Source organism: Oncorhynchus masou, chromosome 1 (assembly GCF_036934945.1).
Source record: "Oncorhynchus masou masou isolate Uvic2021 chromosome 1, UVic_Omas_1.1, whole genome shotgun sequence".
NCBI classification, from domain to species: domain Eukaryota; kingdom Metazoa; phylum Chordata; class Actinopteri; order Salmoniformes; family Salmonidae; genus Oncorhynchus; species Oncorhynchus masou.
This window is the reverse complement of record NC_088212.1, coordinates 56,244,298-56,270,789: the sequence shown is the minus strand read 5'-3', so window position 1 is coordinate 56,270,789 and position 26,492 is coordinate 56,244,298. Positions and strand designations below refer to the sequence as shown.

General features: G+C 44.9%; 1 protein-coding gene across 4 annotated transcripts in view; it reads left to right on the top strand.

Moving 5' to 3' along the window:
- Positions 1–26,492, top strand: part of LOC135546497 (neuron navigator 2-like) — a 132,477-nt gene that overhangs the window by 51,983 nt on the left and 54,002 nt on the right. For 2 of the 4 annotated variants that reach the window (XM_064974981.1, XM_064974971.1), the window contains 5 exons: positions 8,559–9,816; positions 9,987–10,096; positions 10,878–10,986; positions 11,804–12,208; positions 22,955–23,077. In XM_064974981.1, the coding sequence (XP_064831053.1) occupies positions 8,559–9,816; positions 9,987–10,096; positions 10,878–10,986; positions 11,804–12,208; positions 22,955–23,077 (2,005 nt within the window). Of the gene's footprint in view, positions 1–7,300; positions 7,481–8,558; positions 9,817–9,986; positions 10,097–10,877; positions 10,987–11,803; positions 12,209–22,954; positions 23,078–26,492 lie in introns of those variants that run through there. The other 2 variants (XM_064974990.1, XM_064974998.1) reach the window with 2 other exon arrangements.

Genomic DNA, 26,492 nt, shown 5'->3' with positions numbered 1-26,492 from the left:
TCAAGCTTAGCCTTTTCTTAACAATACTGTCAACTCAGATTTTCAAAATATGCTTTTGAACCATAGCAATTCACTAATTTGTGTAAGAGTATGCTAAGCTAGCTTAGCATTTTGAGTAGCATTTAGCACGCAACATTTTCACAAAAACCAGATAACCAAATAAATAAAATAATTTACCTTTGAAGAGCTTCGGATGTTTTCAATGAGGAGACTCTCAGTTACATAGCAAATGTCCAGTTTTTCCTGAAAGCATCTTTGTGTAGGAGAAATCGCTCCGTTTTGTACATCACATTTGGCTACCGAAACGAACCGAAAATTCAGTCACCAACAACGTCAAACTTTTTCCGAATTATAACTCCATAATATCGACTGAAACACGGCAAACGTTGTTTAGAATCAATCCTCAATGTGTTTTTCACATATCTCTTCATTGATATATCGTTCGTGGAAGCATGCTTTCTTCTCTGAATTCCATGGAAAAATACTTGCAGCTGAGTTTTGCGCACCAATTTCGGCGCAGGACACCGGGCGGACACCTGGTAAATGTGGTCTCTTATGGTCAATCTTCCAATGATCTGCCCACAAATACGTCACAATGCTGCAGACACCTTGGGGAAACGACAGAAAGGGCAGACTCATTCCTCTCGCATTCACAGCCATATAAGGAGACAATGGAAAACGGAGCCTCAAAAATCCTGCTCATTTCCTGAATGCCGTCTCATCTTGGTTTTACCTGTAGCTCACGTTCTAGGGCACGCACAGAGAATATCTTTGCAGTTCTGGACACGTCAGAGTGTTTTCTCTCCAAAGCTACCAATTATATGCATAGTCGAGCATCCTTTTGTGACAAAATATTGCGCTTAAAACGGGCACGTCTTTTTATCCAAAAATGATATAGCGCCCCTAGAGTTTCAAGAGGTTAACACATGTTTCCCATGCCAATAAAGCCCTTGAGTTGAATTGAATTGAATTGCGAGAGAGAGAGAGAGAGATGTGAAGGGTGCAGAGGGACAGACGGCAGGTAGGGAGGGGGGTTTGGAATCACCCCCCCAAAACCCCTGCCTTCTGTTGAGTGTCTGCCAAATCCCTCCCCTCCTCTCCCAACTCACTCCTGCACAACAGTTCCACTCAGACTGCCCTCTGTGGAACGTCTGTCAGAGTTTGGAACCCTGGCTTCTGCGCTCAGCTTCTTTTGGTCTCTACTCTACTGGGACAGTGATACAACTCCTGAGGTTTGTCATCTATCTCTTCACTGCTCTCCTCTTAGCCTCACTGGGTGCTGAAACTAGCTTTCTCCCAAATCATACATGACGTCAATGTGCGATTTGTATGACAGTTAGGAATCGACCCAGACTTATAGTACCATTGGTCATGGTCTTTTACCTAGTGACCAGACACAGGGTCTGACTCAGTCATATTTGACATTTTGTGATTAGTTTGTGTTTAAAAAATAAATAATCATACACTGTTTTAATACATAATTTTACTTAGTAAGCTTTACTGTACCAAATTAGCAACAAGTTTACTAGCGGGAACATTCAGTGATTTACTACCTTGAAATAAAATGCTGAAGATGCTAAGGCTCAGTAAAAATGAACCTGAACTGTTCAGTGTTGCTGACAGAAGAATGTAAAACATGTCCCTGGAACCATCCTGTTTTACACAGTAGAGAGACATGAGCGTACAGTTGGCCTTCCTCTTGTGCTTTATATTCTCACCTTGAGAGACATAATATGACATAATATGACATTTGAACTGTCTCTATTCCTTTGTAGCATTTGTGGGTGTAATGTTTACGGTTCATTTTGTATTATTTATTTCACATTTAGTTTATTATCTATGTTAACATATGTTTCTCATGCCAACAAAGCCCTTTGAATTGAATTGAAAGAGAGCGAGAGAGTGTGTTGTGTGTGTATGTGCGTTCTATGCGAATGTACGCGTGGGTGCTTACTCTTGTGTGTTTGTGCATGCGTGCGTGGTGTGTGTGGTGTGCATGCGTGGTGTGTGTGCGTGCGTGGTGTGCGTGTGTGGTGTGCGTGTGTGGTGTGCGTGCGTGGTGTGCATGTGTGGTGTGCGTGCGTGGTGTGCATGCGCGGTGTGCGTGCGTGGTGTGCGTGGGTGCGTGGTGTGCGTGCGTGTTGTGCATGCGTGGTGTGCGTGCGTGGTGTGGTGTGCGTGGTGTGCGTGCGTGGTGTGCATGCATGCACACATGTGAGAGTGTACAGACAGTGCAGACAGTGCTGAATGAATGGCCAGCCGATGAGCCTGTAGCCTCTCTGTTTGAGTGTGTTCATGTGGAGGAACTTTAAAAGTTTCACTCCAAATCAAGACTAGCTGTCCCACTTGGGAAATGAGTAAGCAGTTTAGACAGAAGTCGACTATATTAAATGATACTCAATTGAACGGAGTAATAGAACATATAAGCAAAAAAAAAAAAACACTTTTAGTTGTCTATTTATCTATTTATTTTTTTATTTTTTTCTTCTGGCAAGACATCTGTGCACGGCTAAAAATGGTTGCTCTCTGGGCAGTCCTGGAAATACGCCTGAGCTATTTCTATAAGTATCATACAGTACTGTACTGTATGTTGCTAAAAAAAGTCTCTTCCTGAATCTGGACACATTCATCATCATATGTTTAGGCTGCGCGTCATTCTAAGCTGTATACAGTGTCTATAAGTATGATACTGCTCCCCCCCCAGGCTCAGTCATGGCTGTTATGTTTAGACTTTATGTCTATCTCTCTATGTTTCTATAGGCAGGGAATGTACAGGTCAGTACTGACTGATGGGTGATCTAAATTACGGTCTTGCGACAGTGAAATCAGTCAAGTGGGCTACGCAGTGTCGGCCGATGCTAGGCCCCTCTAATGCGTTTAAGCTTGTTTTTGCGGTTGCGGTCTCGGCAGCGTTTTCCTCCCGGGTTTAGTTTGGGACGAGGTTGAGCCGGTACACGCTGTGGGGAAACCATGGGCCTTTTGAAGTGGCTGTGCTGAACAAACATGTCTCTGACATGCGCACACGCCCGCACACATGCTACACACACACACACATTGTGGAAGTTTGTATTGTACACTTGGTAATGGCACGTATAGACAAAGTGGAACAGACACAGTGGAACACACACACAGGCGCGATGATCCGTGAAAACGGGGGATATCCCAGAAGCCAATGGCTTCATACACAGACAAATAAGGCACAGCCCGCGTGGAGTTTTCCAAAAGGCACCTAAAGAACATGAGAAACAACATTCTCTGGTCTGATGAAACCAAGATTGAACTCTTTGGCCTGAATGCCAAGCGTCGCGTCTGGAGGAAACCTGGCACCATCCCTACGGTGAAGCATGGTGGTGGCAGCATCACGCTTTGGGGATGTTTTACAGTGGCAGGGACTGGGAGACGAGTCAGAAAATCTACTCCAGAGTGCTCAGGACCTCAGACTGGGACAAAGGTTCACCTTCCAACAAGACAGCGAACCTAAGCACACAGCCAAGACGACGCAGGAGTGGCTTCGGGACACGTCTCTGAATGTCTTTGAGTGGCCCAGCCAGAACCCGGACTTGAACCCTATCGAACATATCTGGAGAGACCTGAAAATAGCTGTGCAGCGACGCTCCCCATCCAACATGACAGAGCTTGAGAGGATCTGCAGGGAATAATGGGAGAAACTCCCCAAATACAGGTGTGGCAAGCTTTAAACGTCATACCCAATAAGACTCAAACCAAATCAAAGTTGATTTGTCACGTGGGCCGAATACAACAGGTGTAGGTAGACCTTACAGTGAAATGCTTACTTACAGGCTCTAACCAATAGTGCAAAAAAGGTATTAGGTGAACAATAGGTAAGTAAAGAAATAAAACAACAGTAAAAAGACTGTGAAAAATAACAGTTGTGAGGCTACATAAAGACACCGGTTAGTCAGGCTGATTGAGGTAGTATGTACATGTAGATATGGTTAAAGTGACTATGCATATATGATGAACAGAGAGTAGCAGTTGCGTAAAAGAGGGATTGGCGGGTGGCGGGACACAATGCAGATAGCCCGGTTAGCCAATGTGCGGGAGCACTGGTTGGTCGGGCCAATTTAGGTAGTATGTACATGAATGTATAGTTAACGTGACTATGCATGTATGATAAATAGAGAGTAGCGGCAGCGTAAAAGAGAGGTTGGGGGGGCACACAATGTAAATAGTCCGGGTTGCCATTTGATTACCTGTTCAGGAGTCTTATGGCTTGGGGGTAAAAACTGTTGAGAAGCCTTTTTGTCCTAGTGTCACGCCCTGGCCATAGAGAGGCTTTTATTCTCTATTTTGGTTAGGCCAGGGTGTGACTAGGGTGGGCATTCTATGTTCCTTTTGCTAGGTTTTTGTATTTCTTTGTTTTTGGCCGAGTATGGTTCTCAATCAGGGACAGCTGTCTATCGTTGTCTCTGATTGGGAACCATACTTAGGTAGCTCTTGCCCACATGGGTTTTGTGGGTAGTTGTTTTCTGTATTGTTAGTTTCCTTACAGAACTGTTCGTTTTCCTCTTTGCTGTTTTTTGTTCTAGTGTTCTGATTTTAATAAAATATCATGAACACGTCTCACGCTGCGCCTTGGTCCAGTCATTCACAGGAAGAGGATCGTTACACCTAGACTTGGCACTCCGGTACCGATTGCCATGCAGTAGTAGAGAGAACAGTCTATGACTGGGGTGGCTGGAGTCTTTGGCAATTTTTAGGGCCTTCCTCTGACACCGCCTGGTGTAGAGGTCCTGGATGGCAGGCAGCTTAGCCCCAGTGATGTACTGGGCCGTACGCACTACCCTCTGTAGTGCTTTGCGGTCGGAGGCCGAGCAAATGGCGTACCAGGCAGTGATGCAACCAGTCAGGATGCTCTCGATGTTGCAGTTGTAGAACCTTTTGAGGATCTCAGACCCATGCCAAATCTTTTTAGTTTCCTGAGGCGAAATAGGCTTTGTCGTGCCCTCTTCACGACCGTCTTGGTGTGTTTGGACCATTCTAGTTTGTGGTTGATGTAGACACCAAGGAACTCAACCTGCTCCTAACAGAACCGTAGATGAGAATGGGGGCGTGCTCGGTCCTCCTATTCCGGTAGCCTACAATCATCTCCTTAGTCTTGGTTACGTTGAGGGAGAGGTTGTTATTCTGGCACCACCCAGCCAGGTCTCTGACCTCCTCCCTATAGGCTGTCTCGACTCGAGACTGTAATCGCTGCCAAAAGCGCTTCCACGAGTACTGAGTAAAGGGTCTGAATACTTACGTAAATGTGATATTTCAGTTGTTTAAAAAAAAAAAACATTTCTAAAAACCCGTTTTTGTTTTGTAATTATGGGGTATTGTGTGTAGATTGATGAGGGAAAAAATCTATTTAATCCATTTTAGAACAAGACTGTAACGTAACAGAACGTGGAAAGAGTCAAAAGGTCTGAATACTTACCAAATGCACTGCAGATGAGATTTTGTTTTGATCCATTGTTTGACAGAGGTGTGTGTGTGTGTGTGTGTGTGTGTGTGTGTGTGTGTGTGTGTGTGTGTGTGTGTGTGTGTGTGTGTGTGTGTGTGTGTGTGTGTGTGTGTGTGTGTGTGTGTGTGTGTGTGTGTGTGTGTGTGTGTGTGTGTGAGAGAGAGAGACAGAGTTGGGTTATAGCAGGAAGTTCACTGGTGGTCTGTGGTTAAGTCCTGGGGGCCTCCCTCTGTCTGTCAGATTCAGATTTCAGACTACTAATTGACTGCACTAATTGAGTAGTTAAGATTTAAACACTAAAACCTGGGTCCTGTGTAAACTACGAGAATACACAAGTCATATAGAGGCACAAAGGTATGTGTGTGTGTTGGTGGAGTCCTATTTTTGTCCCAAGGTAGTGAACTTTGTCACAGTGATCTTAGTAGCCAGGTCAGGAGGTCTATGATCTCTTACAAGTGGGATGTCAGCAGTCCATATGTTTGTGATATTGGACCAGACAAAAGTTGACTGTGGCAATCTTTAGGTGTGGAAGAGGGAGAAAGAATGCTGGTCAGTGGCTCAGGTGTGAGTGTTTATGTGTATTGATACATCACGTGTGTGTCTAAAACAGGAAACAAGTCAATTGTGTGATATAAGATGGGGATTGAATTCAATACAACTTTATTGACAACTGTGGGGGAAAAGGGGTTCATTGCAATTTCACTTCTGACCCAGGATGTGAAATGTGGATCTCCTTTTCATTCAAACTGGGGCATCTTAGGTGGTCATCTGGTTCTGGGTCATCCCCAGAAATGCTCTGTGTGTTTTTTGTGTCCAGTGTCCAAGCCAACACAATTTCCACTTCTCAACCAAAACCCAAGCTGGTTTCACCCCCTATTCTCCCTCTGGGGCACAGACCGTTCTGTTGGCACGACGTAAGCTTCTCAACGTTCCCCTTTTCCCACATCCCAGCCTCAGTGAGTCTGAATCACTCTCTATTTCTCATTCTCATTCTCTCTCTCTCTCTCTCTCTCTCTCTCTCTCTCTCTCCTCTGTAATTACTGCTGGTCCTCTCTTTCTCATTCTCTCATTCTCTCTCTCTCTCTCTCTCTCTCTCTCTCTCTCTCTCTCTCTCTCTCCTCTGTAATTACTGCTGGTCCTCTCTCTCTCATTCAGGCCCTCCTCCAATAGGAAGCCAGCTATTAGCAACCTGACCCACTTTCCGCCGGCTAACCTCTAGCACGGCTAATTGGGCCCTAATCACTTCCTAATGGGCGCATTGTTTCAATGCGGGCTTTCTAAATACTGAACTGGGGGGAAACGACAGGGGCATGAAAAGCAATTAGGGCATGAAAGGTGTTTAAAAAACAGGAATAAATGGGATGAAAATGGGATGTGGCATAAAGATGTGGAGTGTTTAATATTCCTAGTAAATACTTCCTTAACGAGGTTCAAATGTGTGAATATTAAATTAGATTAGTTTATGGAGTTACCAAGTGTTTAGAGTCATGTTAATGCAGTATACTGAAAAAGGGGTTGCATACTGCACTGTACGAAGAGATGGTACACTCTTACAAAAAGGGGTTCCAAAAGGGTTCTACCTGGATCAAAAAGGGTTCTTAAAAAGGGTTCGACCGCCAAGGTTCTAGATTGCACCTTTTTTCCCTAAGAGTGTATTGAAAAGGAATTGCAACGGATGATGTTTGAGATCATTACTTAATAATCGACCGTGTTTGTGAAGGTATTTGGGTAAGTGCAGCAGGACCTTAGCTTCTGTTTTGCCGTGTCCATGTGCTGTACTGGATGACTAATGGGTTGGGCATGGGAGTGGCCACAAGGGCAGTTTGGCAGTTTGGCTTTGAATATTCAAAGCAATGCTAGCAGTAAGTTGGCACTTGGAGTCTCTACCGGCACACAACAATAACTACACTGTTCTTGTACTGTACAGTATTAGTCTCTCGGGGAAGAACATCTTAGCTGCTCTATGAGTTCTGTATCTATGTTCGTTTTTGGATTTGATTGTGACTGTTTTTGGTAAGTCAAACATTATTGATTTAGAGGGGTAACAAACTATAAACTTTTTAAAAAAGTACTTTGTGTTGGTTTTTGTGTCGTCTGTAAAACAGTAAAACATACGTGTCTTTTGTAAAACGTTTCGACAAAATAGTCCAATTTAATGAAAGTGTTTGTGTTTTAGCTCATTTCCACAGTAGTTCAGAATACAGACTGGGGATAGAGCAAGTCTTTGCCTGTGAATTGGAAGATAATGAACCAGAATCAGTCCATATAAGTCCAAACCTCCCAAGGGTGTTAGTAGCTGTGTTCTATCTCAGCTAAAATTCCTAGGTCAAACTTTAAAGGGCTTTCCCTCATTGTTTTTTATAAACAGTTTATGATGGGCACTCTCGTTGTTAGTGTCCAAGGTTTCTAATAGTTATCCGAGTGTCGTGTGCTCGCTAACGTTAAGTAATGACACGTTTAGACTGTGTCAACACAGGCTAACTCAAGATTTCCATAGTGCAAGACCTTATATGGACAGTTGGTGTGGGGTCTATGAGGATTGCTCTATCGAACCATCTCTTATTTCTTGCCTTTCCCACCTCCTTATCCTCTCTCCCACTCCTGCTTTCTCCCTTCTCTTCATCTTCTTCACTCCTCTCATCTCCTAATCTCCTATTCTCCTCTCCTCTCGTTTATCCGCTTCTCACTTCCTCCTCTCATCTCCTCTTCCCCTCTCGCTCCTATTCTCCTCTCCTCTCGGGTTATCCGCTTCTCACTTCCTCCTCTCATCTCCTCATCCCCTCTCGCTCCTATTCTCCTCTCCTCTTGGGTTATCCGCTTCTCACTTCCTCCTCTCATCTCCTCATCCCCTCTCGCTCCTATTCTCCTCTCCTCTCGGTTATCCGCTTCTCACTTCCTCCTCTCATCTCCTCATCCCCTCTCGCTCCTATTCTCCTCCCCTCTCATTTATCCGCTTCTCACTTCCTCCTCTCATCTCCTCATCCCCTCTCGCTCCTATTCTCCTCTCCTCTCGGTTATCCGCTTCTCACTTCCTCCTCTCATCCCTTTTTTTCATCCCTTCCACCTCTTCATCCTCTCCTCTTCCTCACAGAACCGTCCGAGGACATGACTTCACAGACTCCGGTAATGACTGAACATGCTCCGTCGTCCCCGGTGACCATCAGCACTTCCGCCAACAGCGTCTCTACCTCGGCTCCTGTCCCTCCATCCTCCTCTTCCTCGGCCATCCCCCACCCCAACTCCAGCAGCAAGCCCTGGAGGAGTAAGTCTGTGAGCTCCAAGCACACCTCCTCCTCAGCCATGCTCTCTGTCAAGCAGGAGAAGGATACCTCCTCAAAGGCCTCCTCATCCACCGAGCCCCCCCCTAAAGTCATCCAACAGAAGTCTATGCTGGAGAAGCTCAAGCTGTTTAACAGTAAAGGCGGATCTAAGTCCTCGTCCTCCAGCAATCAGGGAGCTCAGGCGGACAGCGGTGCCCCCGCCCGGCAGCTCGGGGCTGGTGAAGTAGAGAGGGCAGAAGCAGGGTCCAACACCGACTCCCTAGGGGAGGCAGAGGGGAACACCCGGCCCGGCGTCAACGGGACAGGTAACGGGACGACCCACGGTGGTGCTTCAGCCCATGTCCCTACCATCGCCACAACAACCAGCAGCCCCAAGATCGCACTGAGGGGAATCGCTCAGCGCACATTCAGCAGAGCTATGACTTCTAAAAAGAGCTCAGTGAAAGGACTGGAGAAGGAGAAGGAGAAAGAGAAGGAGAAGGAGAGGGGGAAGGAGAAGGAGAAAGAGAGGGAAAGAGGGAAAGATGCGGGGAAACACATCGCCACCGAGAGGATGGAACTCAGGGGGGAGGAGCCTAAGGAGGAAGCGACTACCAGTGTCGCAATGGAAACAGAACCCTCCTCCAATAAGAGAACTTCTAAAATCGCCAGTTTCATACCCAAAGGGAGCAAAGTGGCCAAGAAGGAGAGTTCTGTCCCTGCACACAGCGGCATACCAAAGCCAGGGGGTAAAACCTCAGGGGTCGGGGGGAAGGCGCCCTCGGCAGGGGGGAAGGAGGGTGGGGAGCGTCCCCGGAGCATGCGGTTGGGAGGGGGTCTTGTCCTGCAACGCGGACACCTGGACAGAGACAGAGACAGGGACAGCAGGCACTCTAGCTCTACCTCTAGTCTGGCTTCTACAGAGGGCAAGGCCACACAACAGGGCCACAGCGCCGCCCCGGTGGTGGACGGTGGTAGTGGTGGCGCTACCCAGAGCACAGCCTGCAACACGGTCAGCGTCCAGCTACCTCAGCCCCAGCAGCATCACAGCCACCCCAACACAGCCACCGTAGCACCCTTCATGTACAGGTGAGTAATACATACACTTTGGACTGATAAAACGGTCAACTTTAACATTTGTCAATCCTTTATGAATCTGTAATAGTATCCTGAGAAAGTCTGAAAGGATCATAAGTCATTAGTCACTGATCGTTAGTGGGAATCTGCAAGCCGTTTGCTCGGAATTTCCCGTCATCTAGGTCACAAACGGACGTGGACGGTATCATGGCGACAGAGGCAGGGTCAGGAGGAAGGGGCGGAGAAAACATCCCCTTTAAAGCCAGCCAGCCATCCAATGAGGACCTTTCAGGTAGGCCATCGACTAGTTCTGTCTGCAGGAGCTGATGGACGATTGATTATGTGTCTGAACTGTACAGAAGTTACATGGGCCATTTTTGTGGGGTTATTTTTGATTGGGTGAGATTGTTAGTTGGAGGAGAACATCACATGAATCCGACTGTGGGTTGATTCTATCTGATGGGAAACATACCTTCCTGGCTCATGCACACTCAATTCAGTTGTGGGTTTTGTTGTGTCCATTAGTGAAGCGCAGGTTGACTCATAGCCCGCAGTCCCCTGGTTATATCCACGGAGCGGGCGAGTTTAGGGTCATGAAAATATTGTGTTGGTGACGGGCAGGTGGCGGGCGGGTTGAATAAAGTTAAAACGATACCTTAAAAAAAATCAATAAAAATATAATTCATATCTATAGGCTACATTGAGGTTTTTCTTTCATTATTTTAGGCTATTTTAGCATTAGTGTCTAAGCCTAAGATTTAGGACCCTAACTGTGCTCGCGTCAAATAGCCTACACTCCAATTGCCAAATGTTTTTTAGGAACGGGGAGAAAAAGTTAACGTGTATCCATGGAGGCACAAGGGACGTCGGAGTTGACTCTGACTAGCCTAAGAGCGCGTCTTCTATATTAGCGGGTTAGGGTCCGGTGTGAGCCTCAGATTTGGACTTTATCACATATAGTCTGGTGGTTGCTGATGGGTTATTAGCAATAGCGGGCGGGTGTGGGTGAACTGACAGTTGATCCGCGCACCGCTAGTGCCTATGTACTCAGGTACAATGTTTGTTCCGTATAGAAGAAGATCCAGAGACACGGCGGCTGCGGACTGTTAAAAACATTGCAGACCTCCGCCAGAACCTGGAAGAGACCATGTCCAGTCTACGGGGGACTCAGATCACACACAGGTATGAACCTCCTGCAAATGAGAATGGACAATGTCCAGCCAAGTAGATGCCAGTTTCAATTCCACATTCTATTTCTGTGTGTCCGACAAGTTCCACTGACATCCGTTAAGACATAAGACACAGCTCCTAGAGAGAGAGACCACAATAGTGATCACAATAAAGCTATTCTTAACAAATGATCCATAACACTTTATCTTCTGAAAAAGAATCCCAAAAGCAGGCTGTTAATGTAGACGGTAAAGTGAGTTAGCACGTCTGTTTTAAATAGCGGTCGTGTTATTAATGGGTGGTCCACCCAGGACAAAGGTCTAATTTTGAAGCTGGAGAGCGGTTTAAGTGGGACGTGACTGCCACCTAGTGGCCATGTAGTGTCACTAATAACTCACGAGTCTGACACTGGGGATGTGTCCCGGCCTCCAGGGTTGCCAGATAGAAATAGAATAAAGGACGAAGTTGTATAAACTTTTGAGGTTGGAGGCTTCTCTGTCTGATGCTCTATTCTAGTGTGTATGTAATGGAGGGCTTGTTCTCCAAAACCCACTAGACTGTGTCTTGTGTCTGGTTCTTTCAGCATGATCTACCCCCCTGTATGAGAGTGTCAGTGTCTTTGAACCAGTAGTGGCTGGACGGAGCGGTGGTTTTGTCTTTGGATTTTGATTCAAGCTCCTGACCCAGTCTCTCTCCCTGTGGCTTGCTCTCTCCTTTTCGCACAATTAGAGAGGTCTTACCCACTGTCTAGTCTAGTTCAATGCTGCTGAGCTAATGTCTAGCCTTACGCTCAGTCTTTTTTCCCCGCTTCTCCCCATCCCTCCCCCAGCACCTTGGAGACGACCTTTGATAGCAACGTCACCACGGAGATCAGCGGTGGCAGCGGCGGCGGGAGTGGGCGGAGCATCCTCAGCCTGACTTCCTCCCGGCCCTCCCTGTCATCATGGCGACTGGGCCAATCCAGCCCTCGCCTGCAGGCAGGGGACGCACCCTCCACGGGGAATGGCTACGGGGGTCGTGCCTCGGGAGGAGGAGGAGGGCAAGGGGGGCGCTACCTGTACCCTGGCCCCCTGCGGAGACAGCTGGCGGGGCGGGGAGGTGCCCTCAGTATGGATCTGGGGGGGAGAGGAGAGGACATTGACCTGGAGGGCATCGCCATGGAGGTGACAGGCTACATGAGTGACGGGGATGTGCTGAGCAAGAACGCAGCGCGCCCTGATGATGTCACCAGTGGGTGAGTATTCTGAGAGAACTAGCATATGATGACAGGGTAAAAAACAAATGTCATTGTATTTTGCAAATTGCAACTCATCCCTTTTGGGGCTGGTTTGGTTGGTTTTGCGCACTTTCTCATAGGTTTGGGAATCAATCTATTGTAAGTGGCTGTCATGTCACAAGAGGGCACCAGTGTATTTGTAATCTCCCCCAAGTGTACAAATGTGAACATGGTATAGCCAACAGTAATGTGGCATGAAGGGAAAAATGCATTTGTTCTTGTTGTTGTGATAGGACTTGTTGTGAGAAGACATTCTGTAATCGCTTTTTGAGATGGTATACAGTGCATTCGGAAAGTATTCAGACTCCTTGACTTTTTCCACATTTTGTTACGTTGCAGCCTTATTCAAAAATGTATTAAATAGTTTTCCCCCTCATCAACATACACGCAATACTCCATATTGACAAAGCAAAACTGGTTTCATTTTTTTTGCACGTTTTGTAAATAAAATAAAACTGAAATATCACATTTACATAAGTATGCAGACCCTCTACTCTGTACTTTGTTGAAGCATCTTTGGCAGCAATTACAGCCTCGAGTCTTCTTGGCACACCTGTATTTGGGGAGTTTCTGCCATTCTTCTCTGCAGATCCTCTCAAGCTCTGTCAGGTTGGATGGGGATTGTCACTGCACAGTTATTTTCAGGTCTCTCCAGAGATGTTCGATCGGGTTCAAATCCGGGCTCTGGTTGGGCCACTCAAGGACATTCAGAGACTTGTCCCGAAGCCACTCCTGCGTTGTCTTGGCTGTGTGCTTAGGGTGTTCTTGTTGGAAGGTGAACCTTCGCCCCGGTCTGAGGTCCTGAGTGCTCTGGAGCAGGTTTTCATCAAAGATCTTTCTGTACTTTGCTCCATTCATCTTTCCTTCGATCCTGACTAGTCTCCCAGTTCCTGCTGCTGACAATCATTGCCACAGCATGATGCTGCCACTACAATTCTTCACCGTAGGGATGGTGCCAGGTTTCCTCCAGACGTGATGCTTGGCATTCAGGCCAAAGAGTTGAATCTTGGTTTCATCAGGCCAGAGAATCTTGTTTCTCATGATCTGAAAGTCCTTTAGGTGCCTTTTGGCAAACTCCAAGCGAGCTGTCATATGCCTTTTAATGAAGAGTGGCTTCCGTCTGGCCACTCTACCATAAAGGCCTGATAGGGGGAGTGCTGCAGAGATGGTTTTCCTTCTGGAAGGTTCTCCCATATCCACAGAGGAACTCTGGAGCTCTGTCTGAGTGACCATCGGGTTCTTGGTCACCTCCCTGACCAAGGCCCTTCTCCCCCAATTGCTCAGTTTGGCCGGACGGCCAGCTCTAGGAAGAGTCTTGGTGGTCCCAAACTTCTTCCATTTAAGAATGATGGAGGCCACTGTGTTCTTGGGGACCTTCAATGCTGCAAAAATGTTTTTGGTATCCTATCCCCAGATCTGTGCCTCGACACAATCCGGTGTCGGGGCTCTACGGACAATTTCTTCAACCTCATGGCTTGGTTTTTGCTCTGACATGCACTGTCAACTGTGGGACCTTATATACACAGGTGTGTGCCTTTCCAAATCATGTCCAATCAATTGAATTTACCGCAGGTGGACTCCAGTCAAGTTGTAGAAACATCTCAAAGGTGATCAATGGAAACAGGATGCACCTGAGCTCAATTTTGAGTCTCATAGCAAAGGGTCTGAATACTTATGTAAATAAGGTTTTCAGTTTTCTATTTTTAGTAAATTTGCTAAAATTTCGAAAAACCTGTTTTCTCTTTGTCATTATGGGGTATTTTGTGTAGATTGATGAGGGGAAAAAATAATTTAATCAATTTTAGAATAAGGCTGTAATGTAACAAAAATGTGAAAAGGGGGAAGGGGTCTGAATACTTTCCGAATGCATTGTATGTCCTTTGGGGACCAGGACCAGTATCCACAAATCGTCTCAGATTAGGAGTGCTGGTCTAGGATCAGGTATTGCCTGTCCATATAATTGTATTCTCATTATTGATCTGAAGGGCAAAACAGATTCTAGATCAGCACTCCTACTCTGAGACGCTTCATGAACATGGGCCCAGATCAGATGCTAACTGTATGAAGCTTCGCTCTGTGAGTTCAATCCAGTAGAGTTGAACCTCATAACCTGTTTGTTTTCTAGTCAGTGCCCATGTTGAAGTCAGTGTCCATGTTGTAACAGGCCCCCTGCATACCTTGGCTGTCATACTCTGCAATTTAAACCAATGCTGTCATTATTATCATATGAATTTACACACTGGGAGCCAACTCTGCTGCGGATGCCAGAATCAGTAGAGTGAACGGCCAAAATGAGAGCGTGAGACTAAGACACAAGGCAGCAGACTATGTATACATTTTTGAATGCAGCTTCGTGGGGGAACAGAAAGATATGTACTAGATAAAATGGGACCTATGAGTAGCTAAGAACGGATATCTGAATACTGTATAGTCAAACATCAAAAAGCAACAAAAAAATCCTTATGCTCCTCAAATCTGTCGTTCTGCCCCTGAACAGGCAGTTCACCCACTGTTCCTAGGCCGTCATTGAAAATAAGAATTTGTTCTTTAACGTGTTCACGCTACACGTTCCCCAAGGGCACCCGCCCCCCACCCCCTCAACTCAAAATGTGGCGCACAGAATGCAAAAATATTCTTAGAAATATTTAACCTCCACACATTAACAAGTCCTATTGCTCAAATGAAAGATAAACGCCTTGTTCATCTACCCAGCGAGTCAGATTTCTAAAATGTTTTACGGCGAAAACATAGCACATATGTATGTCAAACCACCACAAAGACACAGACGACATGTAGCCATTTTGTCGAACAAAAGATGCAATCACAAACGCAGGATTAAAAGAAAAATAATTCACTAATCTTTTGAAAATCTTCATCAGATGACAGTAATAGGACATGTTGCACAGTACATTTATGTTTTTTTAAATAATATGCAATTTATATCCATAAATCTCCGTTTACATTGATGCCATGTTCAAAAAATGCCAAAAAATGTCAGGAGAAATTATAGATAACTACCCCAGATAACAGCAATACACATCATAAACTTTGACTAAATATACATGTTCTACATATAGTTAGAAAGATACACTGCTTCTTAATGCAATCGCTTTGTCACATTTCTTTTTAACGTTACAGAAATCGTTTACTATTCAATAATCTGAGACGGCGCTCAGACATAAGTAATATTTCTCCGCTATGTTGGAGTCAACAGAAACACAAAATTACAACATAAATATTCCCTTACCTTTGATGGTCTTCGATCAGAATGTAGTGGAAGGAGTCATACTTACCCAAAACATTGTTTGGTTTCAAGTCGTGTGTCTTTGTATTAGCATATGCGACAAGTTCCAGCTGAAATGCATCCAAAATGACTTCTGATCCCGAACAGTTGCGCATCAAAACTTCAAAATTACATATTATATGTCGACTAAACTGGTCAAACTAAGTGCAGAATCAAGCTCTAGGATGTTATTAACGTACAAAACAATTGGCGATTCAACCGGACAAAAGCAATTCCTCTCAGACAATCTGGAACTGACGAATGACTGTGTACAATTCGCGCCAGAACGCGCATCTATTTTCTCGCGACACCCAGTATTTTGCCTGCCAAAGGGTCAAAGCTCGCGGGATTTGCACAATTAAACGCTCTACTGATAGAAGACATCTCGCGGAAGACATAGAAACTGTTCCCAGATCCATAGCTGGTTGGTAAGGGTGGGGGCGATGATGTCAAAGTTGGCCCAACTTTCTATATGAGAAAACTAGTTTGGGAGATTGGCTGCCCTGTGAGTTCTGCTATACATACAGACATAATTCAAACGGTTTTAGAAGCTTTAGAGTGTTTTCTATTCAATAATAATTATTATATGCATATATTAGCAATTCTGGACAGATTTATTTTCAGTTTACTATGGGCACGCAATTCATCCAAAGGGGGCAGTATTGTCCCGAGCCTTAACAGGTTCTGACTTGCCTAGTAAAATAAAGGTAAAACAAAAAAGTCTAAAGAGGAAGGAAAATGGCCTTCTTTAGATCACATAATTCAAGGGATTCCAAGGTTTTTTGGTCCTCGACCGGACACAGACACGACCCCACCATGTATAAAAAATACATTTAAAAAATAAAAATAAAAAGATGATGGAATCAAAGGTTGTATGAACCAAAAAAGCGGCAAGTTTCTCTCGCTCCATTTCACTTCCGCAGAGTCACCTGCTCTGAAAGGGGTGGGGTTAAGTGCTCCCCCTGACGCATTCAGATAACCTATTTCAAACCATGCACAGACACATACACACACACACACACATTTGATTTGGTGGATCATGAAATCATTTTGACAAAATGAATGCATTATGGTTTTAAGGAGGTAACATTGAATTGGGTACAGTCATATCTAACTGACAGGAAACAGTCCACCTATATCAATGGTTCATTTTCTTCCCCTAATATGTTAAACTATGGTATACCACAGGGCAGCTGCCTTGGGCCACTTCTTTATTTAATATATACCAACGACCTTCCCTATGCCTTGGTTGAAACTCAATCTACTATATTTGCAGATGATACTACAATTTATGCAGCAAGACAATCGGTTCAACAGGTACAGCAGGCTTTACAAGGAGATTTGGAGAATATCAGGAAGTGGGTTTGCCAAAACAAACTTGTTTTAAACACCAAGAAAACAAAAGTAATGTTGGTCTGTTCAACTAGGAAAAGGCCAAAACAGCATGGGATACAATTAAGTATGGGAGGAGTACAAATTGAAGAAGTGGCAGAAATCAAACTATTGGGAGTGCAGCTAGACAACTGCTTATCATGGTCGTCTCAAATAACTAATCTATGTAAAAAATATAAAAATATATTATAACAGCACGCATAATCAGAAGGATATCTAAATATTTACCAGGAAGAATTCTAAGGCAAATAACACAAGCATTAATTGAGCGTCAGGTGAACCACTGTTCTGTGGTCTGGGGAAATGCATCATCAAGTGAAGTTAGGAGACTGCAGATTGCACATAACAAAGCAGCAAGGATTGTTTTAAGGTGGAGATATGGTTCTTCTGTTGTCGTCATACGCAATGTTCTTGGTTGGTCATCAATCAACAAGATAATTGAAAAAAACATGCTTATTTTATTTCATAATATACATAATTTAAAACGACCAAGTTCTATTCACAACGGTATTCAGTTGGTAAGAGACAGACATTCCGTAAATACTAGGAATAGATTGTCCACCATCTATGCGTTATCCAGACAGAAAAGAGAAATAGACAAAAGAACATTTCGATTTAGAGCAATACAGAAATTGAATAAATTAACTGAGCAAACTAGAAACCTTTCAATAAAAATGTAAACATTATTTTAAAACAATTTAAATATAGTATATAGAAATGCTGTGGGACTATAGTAGATGAAGAATCAATCTGAGTATTTGAGTATTTATTGGGTCATTATGTTAGTATATTATGTACGTTTGTAATAGTGTGTTAAATGTGAAAGTGTGTTTTGTATTATAAATTGTATTTGAATGTTTAAGGACTCTTGGAAGATTAGTCCAAATGGGGACGAAAAGAGATTAAAATCAAATCAAAATCAAAACACACACACTTGGGCAGGTGAGTGCTATGAAGGCCCCAACCATTCCCCTGCTAGTGCAGTATGATCTCCGACATCTATACTTAGGGATTGGGTGGGACGCCAGCCAAAGCCGTAGTGCCTTAGTGTAGAGAGATGAGTGATCAAGTGCTGTACTGAGTTTAGATCCGGTATCATGTTCTGTACCACTAGCCTGGCCATGTGAGATAATTATGATGACATAGTGGATATAAAGGAAACACACAAAGGCTCTGAGGATGAACTATAGGCACAGGAGTGTGTGTGTGTGTGTGTGGTCCCAGCCTCGGCCTCGGAACAGGGTGATTGATGGTCGAAATGAGCCCTTATTCAAGTGACCAGATTACGCCTATAGCCTGGGGGGTTGTGTGTGTGTGTGTGTGTGTGTGTGTGTGTGTGTGTGTGTGTGTGTGTGTGTGTGTGTGTGTGTGTGTGTGGTGATATGGTGGAGCCTCCCTGTGTCTTAACCATTTAAAACAGACACTGATAGCTTAGTCTCCTCCCCTGGCCTTGAATGGTTAACCACCAATGCTAGGTTGCGTTAGCAGCTAACTGATTAAAGCACTTGTTATAGGTTTGACCATAGAGGATGAGTTGGCAGTGGGATTCCACGCCCACCTACAGAGTAGTCATTATCTGTGCAAGTGGCAAGGTCACAAACACTGCCTTTTAATCAAATGTATCTTCTTAAATCAGATTTTAAACCTAACCTTTTGCCTAACCTTGAATTAAGACCAGAAAAATCCAAATGTTGTTTCCATAAATGTTTACGATATAGTAATCTATCTAGTTGTACTTACAGGTCGACTTACATTTGTCGTTCGTTATCTCATTCCAGTTGTGTAAAGGTGTTTTTATAATATATTATATTCATGTGGAGGAGTAAAAAAAAAAATGATTTATCGAATTTTTTGAATTGGTTGAAAGTGAGAGGTTAGCACCTGGTGGTGAAACAGCTATGAAGACCGGAGGTGTTTTGATCCTCGGTTCATGCTGTGGCTTCTAACCTGGGTATGTGACGTGTGTCTGATGTCGTGCTTTTAGTGAAGTGCTTTCTGGAAGCCCCGGACACGACAACGTGATGTATGATCCTTCTGATCACTCTGCGTGAGAATGAAGTACCCCAGCCAGCACTGTAAACCCACATCCACCACTCCCCCTCTCGTTACCCTTTCGGCTTCTCTGGCCCCTGGAGATACCCCCCCCCCTCGGTCCAACTTCCCTCACCTCTCCCTCTGACTGGCTTGGGGGTGTGGTGTTCTCTTTGGACCCCTCCTCTTCTAAACCTTACCCCCTCCCCTCTTCACCCCTATCCACCTGGTGCTCTTTAGCAAGCAGACAGCCAGGCAGAGGCAGAGCCTTCAGTGAGTGGGAGAATGAGGAGTTAACAGAAGAAGCCCGCATACCAACACTGAGCACCCACCGAGGGACACACACTAGAAGCACACATACGGTATATTCACAGATACTTATACACGCGAGAGACATACTTATGCACACACTTAGGTCTAAGTGTATAGACATTACACACACACACACACACACACACACACACACACACACACACACACACACACACACACACACACACACACACACACACACACACACACACACACACACACACACACACACACACCAAATAAGGCAGAGTATATGTATGCCATGTTTCTACATATAATATTTGGAACACACACACACATTCTGATCTGAACGCTTCATTTTGATCTTTATCGAGGGGGGATCTTAACTCACCTGGACACGTTTGTTTGAGGTTGGACGCACGTCATTAAAGATGTGCGAGGCGAAAAGGTAGGTCCCAATGGTGGGTGAACCAGAAAGTTAGATCTAGTGATTTTTAAACCAATCCAGTTGTCTTATCTGTTTTTAGATGAGTGGGGATGAAGGTGTGTGTGTGACTCTGAGATGTCTTCCTGAGTTGCTGAGCATGTAGCACCTCGACGTTGCCATTACCTGGTTTTTAGTGAGAGTGGCACTTCTGCTGTCGCCAGTTGCAGAGTTAGGGTCTATTTATTGTCCCACTGGGTGGGAACTCAGGGCGTAAAGCCCTCACACAAAACAAATGGGTCCTTTTTGGTTTAGGCATCGGGAATTCCTTTCCGGAATTGAGTTAATTTAAATGCAATTTGAGCAGAACCCCGGTCAGAAGCCGTATAACATGAGAGGTGAAGCTCAAATGTTTGAGCCGATGTCGCCGATTAGCTTTCTGCAGTAAAGTCCATAGATACCAGGTTATTCTAGAGATGTTTATGGAATGACAAAATGAGAGTAGGAGACAACGCCCCTCTGTGTGGCTGTTATTAGATTGAACCACTTCCTATGGGAGTTATTGGTGTACGAAGTAAGAGACCTGGCCAATTACTGTATCGTCGTCATCCTCCGCCTTCTTGTTCACCTGTTCCCCTCATACAGTGTCTCACCTCTGTGTGACTCTGAAAAGGGCAAAGGGGACAGGTGGCTTGGAAGAGACTGGTATAATGAGCGGTTGTAGATATGTTATAGAGCGGTTGTAGATATGTTATAGAGAGGTTGTAGATATGTGATAGAGAGGTTGTAGATATGTGATAGAGAGGTTGTAGATATGTGATAGAGGGGTTGTAGATATGTGATAGAGGTTGTAGATATGTGATAGAGAGGTTGTAGATATGTTATAGAGAGGTTGTATATATGTTATAGAGAGGTTGTATATATGTGACAGATAGGTTGTAGATATGTGATAGAGAGGTTGTAGATATGTGATAGAGAGGTTGTAGATATGTTATAGAGAGGTTGTAGATATGTTATAGAGAGGTTGTAGATATATTATAGAGAGGTTGTAGATATGTGCTAGAGAGTTTGTAGATATGTGATAGAGAGGTTGTAGATATGTGATAGAGAGGTTGTAGATGTGTGATAGAGAGGTAGATATGTGATAGAGAGGTTGTAGATATGTGATAGAGAGGTTGTAGATATGTGATATTGTAGATTTGTTATAGAGAGGTTGTAGATATGTTATAGATAGAGAGAGGTTGTAGATATGTGATAGAGAGTGATTTGTAGATATGTTATAGAGAGGTTGTAGATATGTTGTAGATATGTTATCGAGAGGTTGTAGATATGTTATTGAGAGGTTGTAGATATGTAGAGAGGTTGTAGATATGTGATAGAGAGTTGAAGAGAAGTTGTAGATATGTGATAGAGAGGTTGTAGATACGTTATAGAGAGGTTGTAGATATGTGATAGAGAGGTTGTAGATATGTGATAGAGAGGTTGAAGAGAAGTTGTAGATATGTGATAGAGAGGTTGTAGATATGTGATAGAGAGGTTGTAGATATGTGATAGAGAGGTTGTAGATATGTGATAGAGAGGTTGTAGATATGTGATAGAGAGGTTGTAGATATGTGATAGAGAGGTTGAAGAGAAGTTGTAGATATGTGATAGAGAGGTTGTAGATATGTTATAGAGAGGTTGTAGATATGTTATAGAGAGGTAGAGATAGTTGTAGATATGTGATAGAGAGGTTGAGATATGTGATAGAAGGTTGTATGATATGTTATAGAGAGTTGTTGATAGAGAGGTTGTAGATATGTTATAGAGAAGTTGTAGATATGTGATAGAGAGGTTGTAGATATGTTATAGAGAGGTTGAAGAGAAGTTGTAGATATGTGAAAGAGAGCTTGTAGAAAGGTCGTACAAAAAACAAGAGCGTTAAGTGTTCAGGGCAGTGTGTTGAATGAGCCTTTAGTGGGACGTTGACAATGCATCTCTGTGCGTTATTCTCTGTCTTTGCTCCTTCTGCAGTTTGTGTCTTCACCATACACGATATGAAAACAATGGCCTCTCTATGCACAGGGCTATTTTTCACACCACATTCGTTGGTTCAGTTCCTGTGACTCTCCTCAGGATTGGTTATTTGTATTTATTTAACTAGGCAAGTCAGTTAAGAACAAGTTCTTATTTTCAATGACGGCCTAGGAACAGTGGGTTAAACTGCCTTGTTCAGGGGCAGAACGACAGATTTGTACCTTGTCAGCTCTGGGATTTGAACTTGCAACCTTTCAGTTACTAGTCCAACACTCTAGCCACTAGGCTACGCTGCTCTGACTCCCTGGTATTGTACAGTTAGTATATGTACGAGGTGTACTGTGTGTGTACAGTCAGTGGTTGTGTGGAAGGTTTCGAGTCGTACCTACACGGAGTTTACCAAACATTAGGAACACCTTCCTAACATTGAGTTGCAACCCCCCACCCCCAATGTTGACGCCAGTGCGTCCCACTGTTGTGTCAAGTTGGCTGGATGTCCTTTGGGTGGCGGAGCTTTGTTGATACACACGGGAAACTGTTGAGCGGGAAAAACCCAGCAGAGTTGTGAACTGTTAGATATAACTGCACTGTTGGCCCGAGGATCACGAGCTTAGTGAAGCAGGACTTATGTTATGTTACTAAAATGAAAGGCCGGTTAGATGCCTAAAATAGCCTGCTATTTTCTGTATTTTGACAATAACCACACTAAATCGTTATGCAAATGACAAAAATGTGACTAAGATTTGATTATATTTGAGTCAAAATGACTAAAACGAGACTGAAATCTGAATGTGCCAAAATGCACCGGGAAAAACATCTAGGGACTGTAGGGGAAGTACTGGTCAAGCTGCACTGGTGTGTGCGTTTTGTGTGTGTCTTTGTTCTTCTGTGCATGTGCACAGAGCCCCGGTGGTGTGGAGTTAGTGCCCGGTCCAGTCGGCCAGCAGCCATTTCATCCTGATTGATGAGACGGGTGCCTGGGATGGACAAACAAGATGGATGTCCTTTCCTCTCCTTGTTGATTTTATTTCGAGCAGGAAGGAACGTCCGTCTCGTTTGTCCAGCCCAGAAAAGGGATGGAGTTGTTGTCTTTCTCTGGGGTGTTAGACCAAGGGTTGGTCCATGCTCGGTTTCCTTCTTCCCGGCTTGAAAGCTGACATGATAAACTGTCAAAAGGGATGTGAAACTAATTGTTGTGTTATTTTATTTTATTTTTTTTACGTGAGCTTAGACTTTGGAAGCCTTGCGTTATCTAATGTTGACCCTTGCCGTTTTCTGTTCTCAGCTACATGACGGACGGCGGTCTGAGTTTGTACACGCGGCGACTCAACCGTCTACCTGACGGCATGGCGGCGGTACGAGAAACCATCCAACGCAACACCTCCACGGGCCAGGGAGACGCTGACAGGTAGGACACGACACACACACACACACACACACACACACACACACGCGCACCCATGCCCACACACGCAGGCACACACACACACACACACACACACACACACACACACACACACACACACACACACACACACACACACACACACACACACACACACACACACACACACACACACACACACACACACACACACAGAGCATTTCCCTGCATCATTGGGAGATGTCCTTACATTGGGTCAAATTACAAAATGGTTGAATTTGTGTCCTTGTGACCTTGGAAATAGATAACAGGGAAGCAGTTTGACCTCTTTCTGGGAGAGAGAGAGACAGAGAGAGAGAGAAGGAGCGAGGGAGAAGGAGGGAGGGGTTTAATGTGGATAATTGACAGCGGGAAATGGATGGAGGCATTACACTATTAAGATAGAGTGTGTGTGTGTGTGTGGGGGGGGGGGAGAAGCGGACGGGTTTGTGAGACCGAAAAGGGCACCTTTATGAAGGAGTCGAACCCCATTGATGTTGTTTCTTTGTTGGGTTGGTAAAGCTAAGTAAGACTGCAGCTATAACTCCTCTCAATCTGCAGGTTTTGAGTGATTTCCTGTTCCTCCATCGTTTGACCTCTGTTTCCCCTCCTCTCCTTCTCTCACGCTAAGCCCCCACCCCTTCCCCTCTCCTCCCTCACCTCCTAACCCCCAGAGGTGAGGGATGAAAGCGTCCAGTCTCTCTCCTCTTCTCACCATGCACTGGCCCATCTTGACCTTTCGACCTTGCCTCGCTACCACCCTGCTCATATCTTTCTCACCTCTGCCCTTCACCTTTCATTAAAGAGTCTTAGAGAAGAGAGAGAAAGAGAGAGAGAGAGAGAGAGAGAGAGAGAGAGAGAGAGAGAGAGAGAGAGAGAGAGAGAGAGAGAGAGAGAGAGAGAGAGAGAGAGAGAGAGAGAGAGAGAGAGAGAGAGAGAGAGAGAGAGAGAGAGAGAGAGAGAGTTTGAAGACCTATAACCAGACCTATGGGTCACCTAGAACCCCAACTATAGATTCATCATGAGGCAGGCGGTGAGGAACAAACACCATTGTGAATACAACTCATGTTTACTTTTATTTATTTCCCTTTTGTACTTTAACAATTTGCATATCGTTACAACACTGTAGTAAACACAGAAGTAAATCAACAACAGAAGAAAATACGCCTTCTGGAGTTGCCCGAGTCCTGACATTACAGTTGTGTGTATTTATAGTATGACATAGAATCAGTAGTGTAAAACGGCGTAGTGTTTATTTTTTACTTTAATCTATCAGGGATGTTATTTTGTTAATAGTGCATTAATACTTGTGCCAGTAGTCTTTCTCTGTTGGTAGTCCCGACTGATCTTCAAAGAGCGTTCCACTCCTTTCTGGGGAAAAAATGCAGAGAGATGGAGGGTTGGGGGAAGGAAAGGAGGGAGGGGGTAGGGGCTACATATGGAGAAGCCCCCCCCCTGAAGGAATGTCTGATAAATGTGGTTACTGGTTTTGGTTTGCATTAATTGGGAGAGATGGAAAGTGGTGGATAACTGCGTTAGCATAATATAGCAGGGCTGAAGTGGCTTCAGGGTAAAGTGTATGTGTGTGTGTGTGTATGGCGCGGGGGCGCGGGGTCTCAAATAAGATCAGTCTAATTTAATAGATGACTGGGGGGTTAATGGAGCTGATTTGGGCAGATGGGAAGATGGATTTGACACCTGAGCATCTTACTATGCCTAGTGTGTGTGTGTTTGTGTCTGCATGTGGCAGCCTGCTTGTGTGTGTGGGTGTGTGCGCGTGTGGGTGTCGTTGCAGTGTAAGTTTCACGAGCCCTGACAGAGAGTCCGCATCAGCTCCTTAGTTGGCCGCTCTGTAACGGGCTGTGGTAGACCACTGGATTGGAGACCTATAAAACAGATCAGCTTTTAACGTCTTAATGATGCTGCTATGAATACCAGCGTCTTTGTCTGCCGTTAGGGCCCAGTCAGCGATAGGGTTGGGGGTTGGGGTGTCAAATATCACCATGGCAATGGGATAAAAGCCTTGTGACCTCTGGCTAAGGGGTCAAGAGCTTCAAAGTGTCATAGTGCACAGGGGGGTTTGGAAAATTCTCCTAAAGACAGGAGATTCTGACTCAAGAGTATTTACTGCAGTGGACACCAACCCTGGTTCTGGAGAGCTACAGATGTGCAGGCTTTTGTTTCAGCCAAGCACTAACACGAATGATTCAAACGCACTGATGAATGCTGTCGTTGACGACGTGAATCCGGTGTTTCATTACTGAGTTGGCGCAAAAGCCGGTGTATTCTGTAGCTCGCCAGGACAGCGACGGTTTTTGTAAGAATATGATTTTGTATCGTGATTCCTGATAAATGAACAACAACACCTCAAATCAGAAGGCGGCGAAGGGATAGTCACTACAACTGACACTGTTTTGACTCTCAAATGTATGCAAATAAGAGCCACTGTCGTCACCAAAGACTCCCTTTTAGTTACGGGACAACACAGACCCGTAGCGACAGACTGAGAGTGTCAGATCGGAGGAATGTGTTTGTGTCTTTCCGCTCTCATGTCATTTCGCGGCCAGAGAATGAGGAAGTAACGCGACTGTGACAATCCGTCCGCTGATTTCAATTCCTTTTGTCCAACCAGACAAAGAGACACTCTTTTCTGCGGTGTGTATGTGTGTGACACTCTTTTCTGTGGTGTGTGTGTGTGTGTGTGTGTGTGTGTGTGTGTGTGTGTGTGTGTGTGTGTGTGTGTGTGTGTGTGTGTGTGTGTGTGTGTGTGTGTGTGTGTGTGTGTGTGTGTGTGTGTGTGTGTGTGTGTGTAGCCTAAGGAGTTACAGTTATTTACAGCACCCTCTCAACACCCCAGCCCCCTGAATCCCACAGCAACCCCAATGCCCATTTCCATACCTGTCTGGACTTGACTAGGCCTCTCGGGGAATTGAGAAGTCGGGAGGTTCTCAGGTAAAGGTTACACCTGGCAGTAAAACGGATGGACAGAATCGCTTCCTCTCTCTCTCCCTCGTTCTCTCTTCCTCTCTTTTTGCTCTCCTTAGAGGAATCTTCGTTCCCCCTTTTGCTCTCCCTCCTCTTTCCTCTGTCTCTCCCTACTCTTTCCTCTGTCTCTCCCTCCTCTTTCCTCGGTCTCTCCCTCCTCTTTCCTCTGTCTCTCCCTCCTCTTTCCTCTGTCTCTCCCTGCTCTTTCCTCTGTCTCTCCCTCCTCTTTCCTCTGTCTCTCCCTCCTCTTTCCTCTGTCTCTCCCTCCTCTTCCTCGGTCTCTCCCTCCTCTTTCCTCTGTCTCTCCCTCCTCTTTCCTCTGTCTCTCCCTCCTCTTTCCTCTGTCTCTCTTTCCTCCGTCTCTCCCTCCTCTTTCCTCAGTCTCTCCCTCCTCTTTCCTCTGTCTCTCCCTCCT